The 19,186-nt window shown below is 40.8% G+C and overlaps 2 protein-coding genes across 2 annotated transcripts in view; one reads left to right on the forward strand and one right to left on the reverse strand.

Annotated features, from left to right (window-relative positions):
• The window catches only part of LOC147334042 (butyrophilin-like protein 2), a gene marked incomplete at its 5' end in the record, with an annotated part of 31,917 nt that extends 27,935 nt beyond the window's left edge, over positions 1–3,982 (forward strand). The window contains 2 exons of the mRNA XM_086286595.1: positions 2,174–2,512; positions 3,480–3,982. Coding sequence (XP_086142721.1) covers positions 2,174–2,512; positions 3,480–3,580 — 440 coding nt within the window. The remainder of the gene's footprint in view (positions 1–2,173; positions 2,513–3,479) is intronic.
• Positions 1–19,186, reverse strand: part of LOC147334038 (polymeric immunoglobulin receptor-like) — a 419,044-nt gene that overhangs the window by 140,589 nt on the left and 259,269 nt on the right. The window lies entirely within an intron of this gene.

A 19,186-nucleotide genomic window follows, 5' to 3' on the forward strand; every position in this document is an offset into this window, starting at 1 on the left:
TGCTTTTTAAATGGTAGTCTTTATGGGTTGTGTGGTGGTGCAATGCTATGGAGACGGTTGAGCATGTGCTTCTTAGTTGTAGGAAGTATGCAAGGTTCTCTATAATAAAAACGATTATTAAAACGATTTTATTTACTAAACACCTCTGGCTGTTCTCCTTTCATTCTGTTCTGGACCCATTTGTTACCAGTCCCCACACACACCCCTAGATCTTCATCGTAGGGACATAACAACCACTATTATGTCTCTGTTCAGCACTTTCAACGACACTTGATGTCCTTTAAATGTGCTATATAAGTAAAGATGACTTGACTTTACTTGAAAACAATTCACGGATCACATTAACTTGGTGGGCCGACACATCAAATTCAGCTGGGAGGATATGAGAATAGTGGCAGGTTAGCCTTCTAAGACTGTGAGTAATGGAGGACATCTAAAAGCTCATGTGTACCATAAATCTACTGTAAGCGCTCAGTAAATGTTGTTATCCAAGCTCGACATTTGTCAAAACTGGGAAGGCACCTAAAGAAAGCTCCAGGGGAGAAGGACAACTGCTGACTAAAACCTGTAGCGAAAACCTGTAGTGATCCCAAACGTGTCAAGAGTATCAGAACAGTTGACACGCATTTTTTTTCCAAACAACGGGTCTCTGTGGCTTTTAAACCCCAAATCACGCTACATAAAAAATTTGTCTTCCCCAAGGATCGGGTCCTCTGAACCAAACAGAGTAACGTAGTGTACGTATGCTCTTAAGTGCCAGGATGATTGCCCGGATTTATACATCGGGGAAACCAAACAACCTCTGGCAAAGCAGATGCCACAACACACAAGAGCTACCTCATCAGGCCAGGACTCTGCAGTCTATTTACACCTACAGGCCAGTGGACACTCTTTCAATGATGAGGATGTACACATCCTGGACAGGGAGGAACGCTGGTTTGAGCAGGAAGTCAAGGAGGCCATTTACATGAAAAGGGAAAGACCATCTCTGAATCGAGGAGAGGGACTAAGGATACATCTTTCCCCATCTTACAATACTGTGATTGTAGCCATCCCCCAACTCTCTGTGAATGATACGCATGGTCATTTATCAGTGGGTTTTTGTCTTGGCAATGTCCTTAATTAATGATCAAGGAATTGACCTCACAGCCTATTGTTCATTCAGTGGGCTAGATTCAGTTATTGTGCAAATGTTCTCTTTATAAGGTTGGGGAAACCTGCAGTCACTTGGTTGAGTGATGAAATGTTTCTCCTACTGAAAAATTTACATCCAGATGAACAGAATCAATCTTTTGGGACCTTACATGCATTGTTTATATTTGCAGTTTATCAGATTCCACTAAGGAGTCATTATCTTTAAATCTAAGCTCTCTTTTTCCTCTCCTCTCCTTTCTTTCTTATCTTTCTCTATTGCTGAGAGAAGTTAGCTCTCTTTCTTTTTACTCCCTATGAAATACAGCAGCTGGGCATTTAGCTAGCAACACAATTGTGAGACAAACTGATGATGTTTGTTGAGCTGATAGAAACTTTTCATTTTGAATTACCTGCTACTTAAAATAACCTCACTGCCTTCATGATTCCTTATTTTCTGTAGTGCTAGCAAGATGCTGAACATACAGAAAGTGGTGCATGGTTTCCGGCCCACATTAATCTCACAGTATGAACTATAGACAAAGACAAAGTAACCAGTCTGTCTGAAAATGTAAAGAAGTAGAAAGTACACATATTTGTTAAAAAATGTAGTGACTCAAAGTAAAATGTACTCAAAAATTTATTACCTCCTTGTTTTGACAGGTAACATGAAAGTTCAATAACAATGAAAATAGCATCTGAACCAATCACATGGCTGGAATAGAGTTAGAGTCACATCAGGTTGGACTGAAGCTGAGTGTAGGAGGAGCAGCCGAAAGCTGCACATGTGCAGATGCTGCTGCAGTCACACACACCAGTGTGACAGGAGTGTGAGAGATATTAAAGAGAAAGAGACAACAGAACATGTTCAATCACTTGAAAACATTTAAATAGATGCTGGATGTTCAGAGGTTCATTAAATCCAACATGACTAAATACTCAAATGTCAAAGGAAATAAACAAAAATATTTAAAGTCAGTCATTCTGATCATAATTGTACTTTGATCTTTAACCTCTCTGCTCTGTGTTGTTTCTCTTTCAGACAGGAAAATCATCCCAGCTGAGTCTGTACAGAAGAGCGTCACTCTGACATGTCGAGCTCCAAACAACAACATCACATCTGTACACTGGAGCAGAGCTGACCTGGGAGATAAATATGTTCTTGTGTACCACGATGGTCAGTTTGATCCAGAGTACCAGCATCCATCTTTTAAGAACCGGGTGGATCTGCAGGACAGACAGATGAAGGATGGAGACGTGTCTTTGATTCTGAAGGATGTGACGAATAATGACACTGGAACATACGAGTGTCGTGTCTTAATGGAAGAAACAGACTCGTGGAAGTCCATCAGCATCACCTACCTTCGTGTTGGTACTTCATGTGAGTGAGTAGAGCTGAGTGTGTGTGTGATCAGAGGTGAAGCTGCATCCTGGTTGTTGATGTTTGTTTGTTGTATGACCAGTGTTTGGAAGGTTACTTTTAAAATGTATTTCACTACAGATTACAGAATACATGCCCCAAAATGTATTTTGTAATGTATTCCGTAACGTTACTCAGAGTAGCGTCTTCTGAATACTTTAGATTACTTAATATATCATTATGCTTTTTACAATTACATGAATGTACTATTGCTGTGTGATTTATGACGTTCACTGAAGGTTACTCGCCATACCAATACCAACTAGATATAAATCTTAATATAACATGTGTAACTGCTGGAGGGGGAGGGGAGGGGTGAAGCTGGTGGTTGTGAGTCTGTGAAAGTGAATCCTGCCGGTGCCATAGCTGCTGAAAATGTACTTAGTGCAGACACAAAACGTCCATCAGCTTCAAAGTGTGTCAGAAAAATGTCCACATGAGAGAGAGAGGTCCCATTTTTGTTGTTGAACACAAATCATTTCTGTAACGTTTTTGACGTTATACGGCGTGAAGGGGTGAGAGTGTGGATCCAAATTCAGTATACAGAGACTGTAGAATAATAATAAAATCAAGCTTTTCATTTGGGCTGCACAACAATACAAACAAAGCACCAACATGACATCTGACCCTGAATAACCTCTCACAGGCATGTTAAATTGTATTTTCTAGTTTTATGATTGTTTTTCTATTTTTCGTGGCAGCCATTTTCAAAAACAAGATGTTGGCTGCTATTTTGGTCAGACCACATGTTTCCTGTTCTTGAATGAAAAAGCACACAAAAATCCACCTATATGAACATTTTCTTACTTTATAAATAATAGAACGTATTTTTAATAACCTGATCTATTTAACTAAAAGAGGAAATGGATTCTGTTCTGTTCTTCACTCATCACCTACCTGACAGCTGACACCTGTTTCTCACCTGCAGGTCCATCAGGAGGACATCCTGCCTGGATAGTTCTGTTAGTTGTTTTGGTTATTATTCTTGTGCTTCTTATTGCTTGTTGTATATACATAAAAAACAACTAAAAAACAAAGAAGCTATTATCATTCCTGCTGCTGTTTGAATGAGTCATTGTTATCGATAAAGAAGACAGACGATCAAAGAGAGAAAGAAAGTGATGATGTTGAGCTTCATCTTCAATCTCCACAACTAAACTGTGAGTTAGATGATGTGAGGACATAGATGAACTCTCCTGAACATCCAGCAGACTGCTATAGAGGTCAAACGTCTCTGAGTATCATCATGTTCACCATTAAAGCTTCTGCTGTGACTGTGTTTAAAATCGTTGTTCTTGTTACTGTGGCCTTTTGGAGTGAGGCCCCCACCTATATTAATGAAGTGCTCCACTCCTGATTTTGATTTTGTACCAAAGTAAGAGGGTTTGTGCCTTAAAAACCGAACTTTACCTCCAAAATGTTGGAAGACGTTGCTACTCAACTTTGGCGTCTTCACCCTGTGGCCTTCTTTAACCCTTAGATTACCCCACGGGTTGTTTTTCTTCAAATCTTTAAAATGCAAAGTTGTAATATATTCATATTCCAGGTATTCCTCATAAAATATGTTTGTAACATGAGGCCATTTCTATTTTTATTTATTTTTTCATTAATTTAAAAAAAATACAGGTTTTGTATCACTGCCCCACTCTTCCACAACTGGGGTCAAAAATGACACCAAGCAATTCCTGTGGAATCTTCTATGAAACTTTCATTCTTAGCAACTCTGACTGACCCACTTACACTTCTGATGGATCAAGAATAAATTTTTACACAGTAACATACATGATTTATAGTCAGGGCTGCACATAAGTGGACTGCAGGTGCACATTCACTGTCAAATAAAAGTATTCCCAGAAATTCAGAGAATATGTGCTTCTTTTGCGGTGGAGGAACACCAAAGTAATTGCTTACACAGCTTGCTTCTTCAACATCTTTAAGAGTTCTGAACAAATGTCTGTCCTCCTCCAGAACGTCTAATGTACGCAAACGAGCGTTCCAACTTCTTATCTGGTACGCGTCTTTTATTTTTATTGTGCACCTGCGGACCATTTATGTGCAGCCCTGTTTATAGTTTCCTGTGCATTTCAGACATTGTCCTTTCTGATATATATTTTTTTATATCTAAAGTAACATGGCTGCTATGAGGCCAGCTAGGATCCCTGTGGACCTTGCCCTACAAATGATCCAGGACGGATGGGATGAAGAGCCCATCCATCCTGGATCATTTGTAGGGCAATACAAATGATAGAATATAATTCTAATAAAACAGAAGAGGTGCTGACATGCACAAACATGGAGGCACAAAGAGTAGCCACAGCCAGGGGAAAAGAGTGGAAAAATATAATCAAACATAAGCTCCTGGCCTTCATTTGATTGACCATTCTTGCAGGAACTGAGAAGAACTGGGATGTACCAGTCGGTGTGTTTTTGGGGAGTCCTCTGCATAACGCATTGTTAAAGGCCACTATGTCAATTCAAAGATTTAAAGATATTGACCGTTTCTTGCACTTTGATGACAAGAGGACCAGAGCCTACCGACTGAAAACAAACCACATGGCAGCTTTCTGCTACATATGGGGCCTATTCCTGGTCAACTACAGGCAGAAATTCATCCTCAGTGATTGTGTTACAGCGGATGAACAACTTGTGCCTTTCAGAAGGAAAACCCACCTTCTGCAGTATAGGCCGAGCAAGCATACAAAAGTGATACAAGTGATACAAAAACTCCAATTTCTTAAAATTAATGAAAAAATAAATAAAAATGAAACGGGCCTCATGTCACAAACATGTTTTATGAGGAATACCTCAAATATGAAAATATTACAACTCTTCGTTTTAAAGATTTTGAAGAATAACAACCGAGTTTATAGCAAAATGCATTGTTTCTATTTGCGGTCATTTTTGACCCCACTCGTGGAAGAGTGTAGGTACTGGTAGGTTGTGCATCCAAGGGTTAAACACTGGGTTTGTTTTTGGGTTTTTTTGCTTGGTTCATGTGTCCACTGTGCCTTTATAAACACTTTAAAAAAGATTTTTTTATATATATAAATATTTTTAATAAAAAAATATATTTTTAAAGACAATTATATTATCATTATGTAAGTGTTAATAAAGAGTTACATATATACCTGTTGAATGCTCTCTTTTACAGACAAAACTGTTTCTGAAATGCCTTTAAGCAACTTAATAGACGTCTTGATTGTTTTTGTTTTCAGCTGAAAGCTGGTTAGGAATCATTTCAGTAAAAATCTATTCTGTCTTTCAAGTTTTGTTATCTTTGACATTTTTTAGAAATGATTTTTTGCTTGAAAGAGTCATTATTAGTCTTACATAAACAAAATAGTCTGTGAGCTACAAAGACTGAAAATGAGTGAAAAATCAGCCAGTGTCCAAAGAGAAGCTTCAGAAAGCTGCTCCTGTTTCTTAAGATTTCATATGTGAAAAAAGTCTTTGTTTCCATTCTAAGGAGACAAAGAAGTTAGGGGTGGTTCAAGTCTTTTGCACAGTACTCTGTGGTCAAACTGCAAAACAAAAACTTCCAAATCATCACAGCTGTCTATCAGTCACCACAACAGCTAGAAAAAGAAAATCCCCTAAATTTACCTAAAGACCTTAATTAAGGTTCCACCCATCCGCAGATAAACATCATAGAACATTCCAGCAGCATTTCCCTTCCTCAGAACTGATACTTACACTAAGTGTTCCAGGAAACTCCTGCCTTTGTAGATTGGATTATTTTTAGTTTTTTAATTCTTTATTCATATTTTGCTTTCTGTTATTTCTTAGTGTTTATGGGTCTTTATTTTCTTATTCCTGATGCACATTCCTGGTATTTTATGCCTTTAGTTGCTCCTAAGTTCTTTAAGTTTCTATGTGTTTTTGGGGTTCATGACTTAATTTTGATTTTTTTTTCTCCATCTCCTTTATATCGTGTCAGATAAAGTCTGTCAGCAGGAGTTCAGCACTTTCTCTCTGATTATTAACAGTCAGAACAGGAGGACTGTTTTTGTAAATGTGGCTGAAAGTAGCGAGAAGGAAATTCCAAACCACAAACTCACAGACATTGAGGATTGTTCACACATGGCTCTGAGGTCTGTGTGGAACACATTTTAAGGCTTTTATGAACACACACATGTTTATTCAGGTTTGCTTAATGAAGTTTAGACAATAATGATCACACTGATGATCTGACAGTTTCCTTCTGGTCCCTCCTCTGAGGTCAGAGCCTGAAGATGTTTAAATCAGACACTCTGAAGGTCTTTGAGTGTGGAGAGAGTAAAACATGTGACATCAATGTCTCAAAGTCACAATAATAATAAGAATGTTTCATCTTTATCAAAGTCACATCACATGTTACAAAGTGCTGTCCCACTGCTGTGTGCACCATACGAACATGTGACACCATCTCAGTGTTTAAGTGTTAGAGTGAACTCCTCATCCTCTCCTTCAGTCTGGACCAGGAAGTGATGTCAGCACAGATCAGAGTTTTTCCTCTTTAACTGAATGCTGTAGGTGAAACATTTAGAGGACACCAGTCAGCTGCTCTGTGATTCCAGTTTTTACAGATTCAAGAAGATCTGAGGCCGACTCAATAATCTGCTGTGAGAACACACTCACATGTGACAGAAACCCTCAGAGACACAAAGTAACATTTTAGTGTTTTGTAATAAAGTAACACACTGACACTGATCACAGCTCCACTTTCTCTGAAAGCAGCTTTGAGCAGCAATCAGCAGGATTCTGGTGAACAGCTGTTCAGGTTTAGGACGGAGCTCAGACGATCCTGGTCACACTGAGCAGTGACTTTGCTCATCTGGACTCTTTGTGTTGTTGTTTGTGTGTTGTTGTTTGATAGCATCACTGTGTCATATATTATGTACTTTATCTGCTTTATACTTTTCTACATAGATCATAACTAGTTCATGTAGTTGTGCTCTTGCACTGGTTGTTGTGTGTGTGTACTTGTGAAGCAGCACTGGATCAATGCATATAACTGATGTGCACATGTCCAACAGAAGAAGGTCGTCATCGTCTGTCCTGTTTCCTTATTCTGTCATTATTGCTCCCAGATATGTGTTATTATTTCAAACATGTGAAGCTGAACTCTGACACATAACATCAAACAGCTCAGCAACTAGTCACACATTCAAATGTAACGCAGCTCTTTGAGTGTTTGAACCTGCTGTTGTGTTGCTTTTGTGTGCTGGTGTCACAGATGGCTGCTGCTGCCGTGACAACAAACACACAACCACTGTCATGTTGTCTGATTTAAAGGACATGAAGAGAGCGGAACAACACAGTTTATTTTTTCAATACGACGTCACAATGATGCCATAAAGTGTCACAAAATCACACACTGCATGAAAACATCTTAAAATCTGAAGTTTTACAGGTTATAAAAGCCAAAGATTTCCAGTTCTGCTCCAATCATGTGGGTAAAGATAATAAATACAAAGGTCAAAGGTCAGGGTCACGTGAGGACAAAGCTTTAGTTTGCATCTCCAAACATTAAAACAATATATTAGTCATTGGAGGACATGAACACTCTTTGTTTGAGCTTTTTAAAATATTATTTTTTCAGTGCAACATTATGTGACTTCACACTGACACAAAGATGAATATAGTCAAAGGAGCTTGCAAAGAAAAGCGTCTGGACTTCTTTAAGTTACTTGAAGACGTTTCACCTCTCATCCGAGAAGCTTCTTCAGTTCTAAGGTTAAATGGTGGAGAGTCCCAGATATAAGCCTAGTGGGAGTGAACACAGAGGGACAAAAGGACCCCCTGATGATCCTCTAATCGCCTGAGACAAGGTGTGAAATTGGGTGTGGGACCCAATCAGCCAGAGTTTCGGGTGAGTTCATTGTGAAACCTGGCCCCACCTTATCATGCGAATTCCTGAGATCAGATGGCCCAGGATGTGAGTGGGCGTTAAGGCGTCTGGGAAGGGATCTCAAAACTGGATTATAGATGGCAGAGAGTTGGTGTCGTAAACCCCCGCCTCTGTTCAAAGATGGTCGCTCACAGTGGACGTAGATGGCTTCTTTCACTCCTCTTTCAAACCATCTGTCCTCTCTGTCCAAAATGTGAACATGGGCATCCTCGAAAGAGTGTCCTTTATCCTTAAGATGCAGATGGACTGCTGAGTCTTGTCCTGTGGAGGTGGCTCTTCTGTGTTGTGCCATGCGCTTGTGAAGTGGCTGTTTGGTCTCTCCAATGTAGAGGTCTGGGCATTCCTCGCTGCACTGTACAGCATACACCACATTGTTAAGTCTGTGTTTTGGCGTTTTATCTTTCGGGTGAACCAGTTTTTGTCTGAGCGTGTTGCTGGGTCTGAAATGCACCGGGATGTCATGCTTGGAGAAAATTCTCCTGAGTTTTTCTGATACACCGGCTACATAGGGGATGACAATGTTGTTGCGTCTGTCCTTCTTATCCTCCCTCGCTGGTGTCTGGTCTTCTTTTCTGTGCCTCTTTGCTGACTTTAAGAACACCCATTTAGGATATCTGGGACTCTCCACCATTTGACCTTAGAACTGAAGAAGCTTCTCGGATGAGAGGTGAAACGTCTTCAAGTAACTTAAAGAAGTCCAGACACTTTTCTTTGCAAGCTCCTTTGACTACGATGACCTGGATGACTGAGAACCTTCACAGACATAAAGATGAATATATTGCACTAGATTTACATATTAACACTGCTGACATCAGCACATGATCTATAAAACCTGATGATGTCATGAGGCTGACGTCAGCATGATGCCATAAAGACATCATGAAACATCAGTAGTAGAGCCCTCTTGTTATCTCCTGTAGTCTGAGTGTAGCCATTACAACAGTGAGACAGCACTGCCACCATGAGGTCAAACTGGAGCATTGCAGGTAATAATTCTCTGCCTGAACACTGTTGGAACATCAGATTCGGTTTTATCAGAGTTAAAGGCAGTAATTAGGCTCCAACCTTGTGCAGAGGCTACACCTGATGTTAATAAAAGTCTTTCTATGCAGCCTTGAATAAATATCTGTGTAATATCAGCGCTTTATGCTCGAGTAGAAAAGCAATTAAAGTGGTCCATTTACCATATTTAATGATTTGGGGATGAGACAAACTCCAGGCTTCATACCTGAACCAGCTAAATGACACTATTTGACTTTTTTATTATCACAATAGATACCAAACATACGTTTGTACCAAAACTGAACTCAGTTAGCTGTTAGCTTGCTTTTCGTGTAATACATACTATTGGTCATTTTTATGAGTCCCATGATTTCTAATCAGTCGGGAAAAGGACAAAGATGGCAGTCAGTGGACATAGTGGATTAATGAGCTAAAGACACGATTTATAGGTTTCATGGTCTGACTGTGTGGATGCTGAGGGTATAGCTGTCTGATTTTCTGATTTTTCTGATTGTCTGTCACAGTCGACATTTTGTTGGAGATGATGTATTTCAATGTGAAATTACTTTAAAATTTTGACAAATTTGACAAAATATAGTTTAACATGAATTTTTGAATCCATGTTCACAGACTGTGTCTCGTCAGATTACAAATTTAAATTAATAGTTGAGAGCAGTGAGTTCAGTTAAGTCCACGTATAGAGTATTTAAGTCGGATGGACTGAGAAATCTCAGTGTGGACCATGATATTGATTTTTATTAACAGAAGCTCTGTAATTATAATCAATGTTTTCTTCTAATCTTTGTGTTTATTTTATTTTGAACATTAGCATGCATTCTACAAATGTATTTCCCAATTGAAATAAAATCAAGTGGATTGGTGTTTATTTTCAGTTTCAGGCCACAAACTGGTTAATAACCAAAGTGAACACAGTGATGTCTTACACTATAAAGTTTGTGAGGTGAACCGCCCTTAAAATCTCAGAGGAGCTTCTGGCTCAGTCTTAAAGCAGTGATTGGTTTATTTGTGGTTTGTCCTGGTCCCTGCTCATGTTCTGTATTAAAGGATCATTTTTCCTTGTTGTTGGTCTTTGTTTGTCTCATACGTGGTAAATTTGTGTGTGTGTCAGATCTCAGAAATAAAAGAAAAATTTGCAACATGTTTCATTTCATTTTCATTTCTGTGTGCATGTAAGACCAGTCACCAGTGATCCTACAGTGTTTATGGTTTTACTATTAGACAAACTAAACAATTGGAGAGTTACACACAGACTGTTTATCTCCTCAAAATAAACCGTGTTAGATGGGGAGGATGTGGGTTGCATGAAGTTTGAAGGGCAGGCAAGAAGATGACTGAACTAGAGTAACTACAAAAGTATTGAGAGTGACAGCATGGGAAAGTGGTAGTGATGTAAAGAACAGAAAGAAACCAAACACCTGTGAAAAGAGGCAGATGACTTACTACAGATCTGCCTTCTTGAACTTTGGACTAAATGAGAAAAAAATAACTCACCTTTAGCTGCTTCAAGTAAAGAGTGGAAGGGAGTGTTGTCCTTGTAGATGCAGTGCCTGGTATATTCAAATAGAAAAGTTTTAAGCCTAATCTTGAAAGTAGAGATCGTGTCTGTGTCCTGAATCCAAACTGGAAGCTGGTTCCACAGAAGAGGGACGATCTCCCACGATATATGTAGTTTTTCTTATTCACTCGCTCTGTGTTTATACACCTCTGCATTTAATCATTAGTTAGTATGTATCTCTTGCTCTCTTCCACAGTGTGTGTTGTCCTGCCTCCTTCCCATCAACCTCAACCAGTCACAGTAGATGGCTGTCCCTCCCTGAGCCTGGTTCTGCCGGAGGTTTCTACCTTTCCAAATGGAGTTTTTGCTTCTGACTTTGACTAAATGCTTCCTCATATGGGGTCATTAATAAATTGTTGGGTTTCTTTGCATTATTGTTGGATTTTTACCCAACAACATAAAGTGTCTTGAGGCGACTGCTTTTGTGATTTAGTGCTAGACACATAAAATTTAATTGCTAACACCAGAATGAATTAAACTGTATAAATTCAAATGATATATTCATTCTGATATACTGCTTTTGTGTTTCTTTGGCACCTCGTGAACTACTCTGTAACATTTCAAGGTGTCCTAGCGTTCACCCCCACATCCACACCACCTACATCCTGGGAGCCTGGGAAGAGGTCGTACCTTGTTTTATTGTTTTACGGTAGGATTAACGTAGCTATGTCAGTTTTAGTCTAAGTGCTTTTTTACATATAAATGAACTGTTGGATTTTCCAGACCAGCAGGTTAAGGAAAGTCGTTTATGGGGCCACACTCTGACCCCACACACACACACACACACACACACACACACACACACACACACACACACACACACACACACACACACACACACACCTCCACATTCCAATGCAAGGAACAAACGTTCACTGAAGCATATAAATAAAGACCGGGGCAGTTTTTCAGGCGCGAGTCTCTCAGTCCGGAGACTTCCCTTGCTAGCAAGAAGTTCTGTGTGTTTCTCTTCTCTGAGTCTTTACTGAAGAAGTGTTTTAGAGTATATTTCTTAACACTAAGTAATCAAGATCACCATAGATATTTGCAGATTAGGGATTTTTTCAATAAAGAAATAAAACATAGTGTAAATCTAAACAAAAATTCAATAATTAAAACCATAACTGAAACCTACAACACAAAAAATTCAGAATAATCGCTACAATTTACAGGCATATAATGAAGGTAAGAGGGATTACAACAGCGTATGTAAAACTGAAGTGGCAGTCAGAGAGAGTTAGGAGTGAATTTATCTGATGAGGAATGGTCACAAATCTGGAAAACACATCAGTCAACGACGTCATCATGTGGCTGGAGACTACATTGTTGGAAAAATGTAATTAGACTTTTTTAACACCCAAAATTAGGAACAAACACACTTCATTAACACAGCCATGTTGGAGAAGCTGTGGAGATGTAAATGTGAATCATTCACATATGTTCTGGTTCTGTCCTAAGACTGCAAAATTTGGGGAAGATGTTCACTTAGTTATAGGTAAAATTCTGTGTTATGTATCCAAGTCTTGTACACTATTATATCTTGGTATCATTATGTGAAACGTGTTGAAAGAAGATAAATACATATTGAAAATTATGCTAGCAGACTGTAAAAAAGCAAATACAAGAAAATGGTACAAATAGACCCACCATCACACTACGAATGGATGAAAATTATAGAAAATTATAGACAAAACACAAATGGGCCAGGGGCGGGAGCGGCAGGTGAGAGAGAGAGAGGAGAGAGCAAAAAACAACAAAACACATGTTGTCTAATACAGGATCAGCTGGTGAGGCACAGGGACCATGACAGTATTAAAATGTATAAATAGTGATAAAGGGTGCTTTATCTGAGTTCTTTGTTGAGTTTTATGCTTAATAGAACTGTTTTACTGTACAAAGTAAAATAAAACACAATGTGGTTTCAATGACAAACAATAAAATTGTTATTCATTTTGTTCTGCCTTTTAGAAGTTAAACTGGTTATTATGCTTGTAAACTGCCCTAGAGCTCCCTCTAGTGGCTGCTTTGTGATATGGGTTTGATTACTTTAAGAAACAAACAGACAATAAAATTGTTATTCATTTGTTTATATTACAGTTATGACCATAACATAAAACGTTTTTTCTTATTTTTCAGTGTTAAATACATTTTTAAACTATGATGCACTTAAATTTAAACATCCAATTTAAACCCTTTTCATGGGCTTTGTTTGACACACAATTGCTTCTTTAATGGGTACAGCATTTTTACGTGCATGTGCACGTAAAATACAAAATAGTGATATCATCTATAAACATACTGTATGTATGAGGTTTTAAACCTCTCGGCTACCATTCCTTTCTTTTTGCTGTTCTCCACCTGATCATAAAGGACCTTCTTCTTCATTGTTTTACACTTACATCATCTACTTCCACCGAATCACAGTCAGCAGCATGGAGCACGTGTTGGGTGGATGAACCTCTGCCCTGTCTGATTACAGTTTGTACACACACTGCCTCCTGTGGACTCTTATCTTTCTTTAACCTTTAAAGTCTGACAGTTTCTAAAAGAGAGTAAATCTGCTGCTTCAGTTTAAACACTTCACTCATATATTAGTAGCAGGAAGATTAATCATCTAAAGTTCAGTGTGTGACGATTTTGTCTTCTTCTGTTTTATAAACACTACACACGACCGTTAAATGTGCTGATTTCTAACAAAATGTGTTTTTAAATTTTTGAATGTAAATCTTATCCTGATTTCCTGCATTTAGCTCTTTGTTCTCTGTGACCATCAGAGTGAAGTCAAAATCAGCCTCAGACCATCTCCTGGTTTATAACTAAAACTGAAGTGAAGCCTAAGAGACACCATCAGTTTATTTACAACATTTATTTAAACAGGAAGAGATCTGTCAGCGTGACGAGATTAGGCTTAAAACTTTCCTTTTTGCTAAAGCATACAGTTAGGGCTTGACCAGGTGACTCTTAATCCTCCCTTAGGCTACGTTCACAGTGCAGGTCTTAATGCTCAATTCCAATTTTTTGATCAAATCCGATTTTCTGGTCTGCTTGTTCACACTATAAATAAAATGTGACAGCAAACGCGCTCTAGTTTGAATGCTCAAAGCGGCCCCGCATGCGCAAAAGAAGACGTAACACACAACGCGCTCTGTTTAGACCCAGAGCAAACAGTATTGTTTGACTGATGGCCCTTAATATAAAGACTTCGGACTTCACGTTTCCCAATTTTTGCTTTAAGTTATTCTGTTATTTACATAATAATGTAAATAACCTAATAATGATCCTTATTGCTGTTTGAGAGGAGCGGTGCTTCAAAGGATAGTTGCAAATTTCTGTCAGAATCTGCAGATTATACAGTACAAATAAAATGTTAATGTTTCTCCAATGTTGTCTTCCCAACAGTTTCACTGGATGGCCAGGAAGCGTTCGCAATGTCTTCTCCGGCGCTGATAATTGGCGTCTGTTTTGTGTCAGTGACGTAAAAGACTGATTTAATGCGACATGACCGTTCAAACAGCAGTTGCTTTCTAAAACATCAGATATGTATCGGATTCAGTACCACATACGAAAGTGACCCACATCAGATTTGAAAATATCGGATTTGTGCCGTTCACACTGTCATACCATGATCGGATATGGGTCGCATAGGGTCAAAACAATCGGATTTGATGCGCTTTCGCCTGCAGTGTGAACATAGCCATAGTTATGCTTCAATTTATTCATTCATTCAGTTATGCTTCAATTCATTTATTCATTCAATGGGGGCGACAGTGGCTCAGGTTGGGAAGTGCATCTGTAACCGGAAGGTCGCCAGTTCGATCCCCAGGCCCTTTGTCCTGGTCGTTGTGTCCTTGGGCAAGACACTTTACCCTACTGCCTACTGGTTCTGGCCAGAGGGGCCGATGGCACAATATGGCAGCCTCACTTCTGTCAGTCTGCCCCTGGGCAGCTGTGGCTACAACTGTAGCTTGCCTCCACCAGTGTGTGAATGTGAATGAATAGTGGCATTGTAAAGCGCTTTGGGTGCCTTGAAAAGCGCTATGTAAATCCAATCCATTATTAACAGACGTAGGCTGCCGGGGATTCCCATGATGCATTGAGTTTTTCCTTTCCAGTCACCTTTCTCACTCACTATGTGTTAATAGACCTCTCTGCACTGAATCATATCTGTTATTAATCTTTGTCTCTCTTCCACAGCATGTCTTTATCCTCTTTTCCTTCTCTCATTCCAACCAGTCGCAGCAGATGGCCGCCCCTCCCTGAGCTGAGGTTTCTTCCTGTTAAAAGGGAGTTTTTCCTTCCCACTGTCGCCAAAGTGCTTGTTCACAGGGGGTCATTAGATTGTTGGGTTTTTCTCTGTATCTATGAAGCGCCTTGAGGCGACTTGTTGTGATTTGGCGCTATGTAAACAAAATTGAATTGAAATGAATTGAGGGAGCAGGAACACAAGGAGGAACAGGAGGTTGCTCAGAAAAGAGTCATGATGTGGTTTCTTTCTTTCTTTCTTTCTTTGTGGTTTCTTTTGCATGGCTTAGCATGATGGCTGTAATCAGGGTGAGCAGCTAGCTTGTCTCTGTCCACAGTCAAAGAGAAAGAGCAGCTGCATTATGATGGTTGTTTGTCCATAACTGACGTCTTCAGTTCTCACTGCCGAGACCATCCACCTCAAATTCTTAAGAGAAGACTTTTTCCTCATATCTCTTAGTGTCTTAATTTAACAGTCTAAATCCAAAACTATTCTAGAAATGATTTCTAACAGTTGAACAGTTTCTGAAAGTTATAATAATGTAAAGAAAAGAAAGCAACCAAACTCCTGGGAAAGCAGCAGATGAGCGATTACAGATCTTCCTTGTTGTACTTTAGACTAAATAAAAATCGCTTACGTTTGCTGCTTTAGGTAATGAGTGGAAGGGAGTGCAGTCCTATACCAGTCCTGTGCCTGGTATATTCAATTAGGAAAAAAAGATCAGACGCAAACATGTTTATAATTGTCCACTGACAATGAAGATGTTTCATCGCATGCATTTTCCACATATTTCTACTAATATTGTAGTTTGATTCCAAAAATCAAAGAAAAGGCTGTAAAAGTTTTTTTTAATTGTTCACATTAATATATATTTTCTAAAATGCATTCATATACATTTTCATATGAAGGATATATTTGTGGGTCACATTTGGAGGACCCTTTGTTTCCTTGCGATGATAAAATTGGTCTCCAAATAAAATGCTTTTCAGTTTAATTAATATTGGGCCAAATGACAACAACATATTGTCTCAAAGCACTTTCTTATTGTAAGGTAAATACTCTACAATAACAAAAAGAAAACAAAGAAAACTCATCAATCATATGACTCCCTATGACCCTGTGGGGACTTTGGAGACAGTTGCGACGGAGAAACTCCATTTCAACAGGAAGAAAACTCCAACAGAACATGCTCAGGATGACTGAATAGAGAGAGGACAGTATTAGCTGGTACTCTCTCACACATGAGCACCTCCAGAGACCTAATCCAGGGCAGGTATGGGGTTATTGGAGAGACAAAGTGGCTGATGTAATCTGCAAAAGCCAGATCTGTTGCATTGGAGAGACCCTGGAGGGAGTCCTTTTCATGTAAATGGTCTCCTTGACTCCGCGCTCAAACCAGCGTTCGTCCCTGTCCAGGATATGTACATCCTCATCATTGAAAGAGTGTCCACTGGCCTGTAGGTGTAAATAGACTGCAGAGTCCTGGCCTGACGAGGTAGCTCTTCTGTGTTGTGCCATCCGCTTGCAAAACCCTGGCAATCCTCCTGGCACTTAACAGCGTACACTATGTTACTCTGTTTGTGTCGGGGGACCCAATCCTTAGGGTGGACCAGTTTTTGGCGCAGCGTATTTTGGGGTTTAAAAGCCACAGAGACCCGGTGTTTAGAAAAAATGTGTCTCAACTGCTCCGATACTCCTGACACATATGGCATCACTACAGGTTTTCGTTTGGGCAACGGTTGTCCTTCTCTCCTGGATCGGCTGGGGCTTTCTCTAGGTGCATTCTCTAGGTGCATTCCCAGGCCTGCTTACAGACCGCTCGTTAAAGTGACCAAACCGGTTCGTAAGCGGATACAAGTGTGGCCAGAGGGGTCTTCAGAGGCTCTACAGGACTGCTTTAATACTACAGACTGGAACATGTTTAAGCAGGCTGCCACCTATAACAACACCACTGACCTCCAGGAGTACGCAGAGACTGTTACTGCCTACATCAACAAGTGTATTGAGGATGTAACAGTCACGAAAACCATAACTGTCCGGGCCAATCAAAAACCATGGATGACAGGAGAGGTCTACAGGCTGCTGAAAGCTCGGAATGTTGCCTTCAGAGTTGGAGACGAGGCAAGCCTGAGGACAGCTAGGGCCAACCTTTCCCGTGGCATCAGAGAGGCTAAGAGACAGTACTCCAGGAAAATATCTCATCACTTCAAAGACAGCAGAGACTCACGGAGCCTGTGGCGGGGCATTCAGACCATCACAGATTACAAGCCCCCACCACAGACCTGTGATAGCACTATCCCCCTGCTGAACGAGCTGAACACTTTCTTTGCTCGCTTTGAAGTCCAAAACAGCACCACTGCACAGAAGACCCCACCCCCTCCTGGTGACCAGGTGTTGACTCTGTCACCGGACAGCGTGAGGAGATCCCTCAGCAGGATCAATGCACGTAAAGCTCCGGGTCCTGACAACATTCCTGGTCGTGTACTGAGAGACTGTGCAGTGGAACTCACTGATGTCTTCACAGACATCTTCAACATATCACTCATTCAGGCTGTCGTCCCCACATGTTTTAAAGCCACCACAATCATTCCGGTTCCAAAAAAGTCATCTCCCTCCTGCTTTAATGACTACCGTCCTGTTGCACTTACTCCCATCCTGATGAAGTGCTTCGAACGACTAGTCATGCAACACATCAAGACTGTCCTGCCCCCCTCCCTGGATCCCTTCCAGTTTGCCTATCGGCCCAACCGCTCAACCGATGATGCCATCTCCACTGCACTCCACTCGGCACTCACACACCTGGACAAAAATGACTCATATGTTCGAATGCTGTTCATAGATTTCAGTTCAGCATTCAACACCATAATCCCCCAACAGCTCATTCAAAAACTGGTCCAGCTGGGGCTCAACACCTCACTGTGCAACTGGCTGTTGGATTTCCTCACCGGAAGACCTCAAGCAGTACGGGTTGGCAGTAATACATCCAGCACCATCATTTTAAACACGGGGGCCCCGCAGGGATGTGTGCTGAGCCCCCTCCTCTTCACTCTGCTGACCCATGACTGCACTCCATCATACAGCTCCAACCTCTTCATCAAGTTTGCGGACGACACAACGGTGGTGGGTCTCATTAGCAACAGGGATGAGACCGACTACAGAAGTGAGGTGAGACGCCTGGCCACGTGGTGTGCTGACAACAATCTCTCTCTGAATGTGGAGAAGACGAAGGAGATTGTTGTGGACTTCAGGAGAATGCACACCCAACATGCTCCTCTGACCATTGACGGAGCGTCTGTGGAGAGAGTGAGCAACACCAAGTTCTTGGGTGTGCACATCACAGAGGATCTCTCCTGGACGTACAACACCACAGCACTGGCCAAGAAATCACAGCAGCGTCTCTTCTTTCTCCGCAAACTAAGAAGAGCAGGAGCACCAGCCCCCATCATGTACACTTTCTACAGAGGCACCATCGAGAGCATCCTGTCGAGCTGCATCACTGTGTGGTTTGGAGCCTGCAATGCGTCCTGTCATAGAACCCTCCAACGCATAGTGAGAGCTGCAGAGAGGATCATTGGTGTCTCTCTCCCCTCCCTCCAGGACATTTACAGCACCCGTCTCACTAAAAAAGCCCTTTGCATAGCGGCTGATCCCACACACCCAATGCAAAGCTTCTTCAAGCTGCTGCCGTCGGGGAGGAGACTGCGGAGTCTCCAGGCCAGGACCAGCAGGCTGAAGGACAGCTTCATCCATCAGGCTGTCAGGAAGCTTAACTCCCTCCCGATTCTGCCCCCTCTCCCCTCTCTCCTCCACGGTCTCACTGAACTCTGTCACACACACACAAACACACACACTCTCTGACTCACTCACTGGCCTGCACCAGTTACCAGTCACTTTGTGGAGCATTGGACTGCCATTACCTCATAA

This window comes from Aulonocara sp. 'chitande type north' Nkhata Bay, linkage group LG3 (assembly GCF_057382095.1).
Source record: "Aulonocara sp. 'chitande type north' Nkhata Bay isolate Kocher_YH1m ecotype deep benthic linkage group LG3, A_spYH_male_GT1.1, whole genome shotgun sequence".
Lineage (NCBI taxonomy): Eukaryota > Metazoa > Chordata > Actinopteri > Cichliformes > Cichlidae > Aulonocara > Aulonocara sp. 'chitande type north' Nkhata Bay.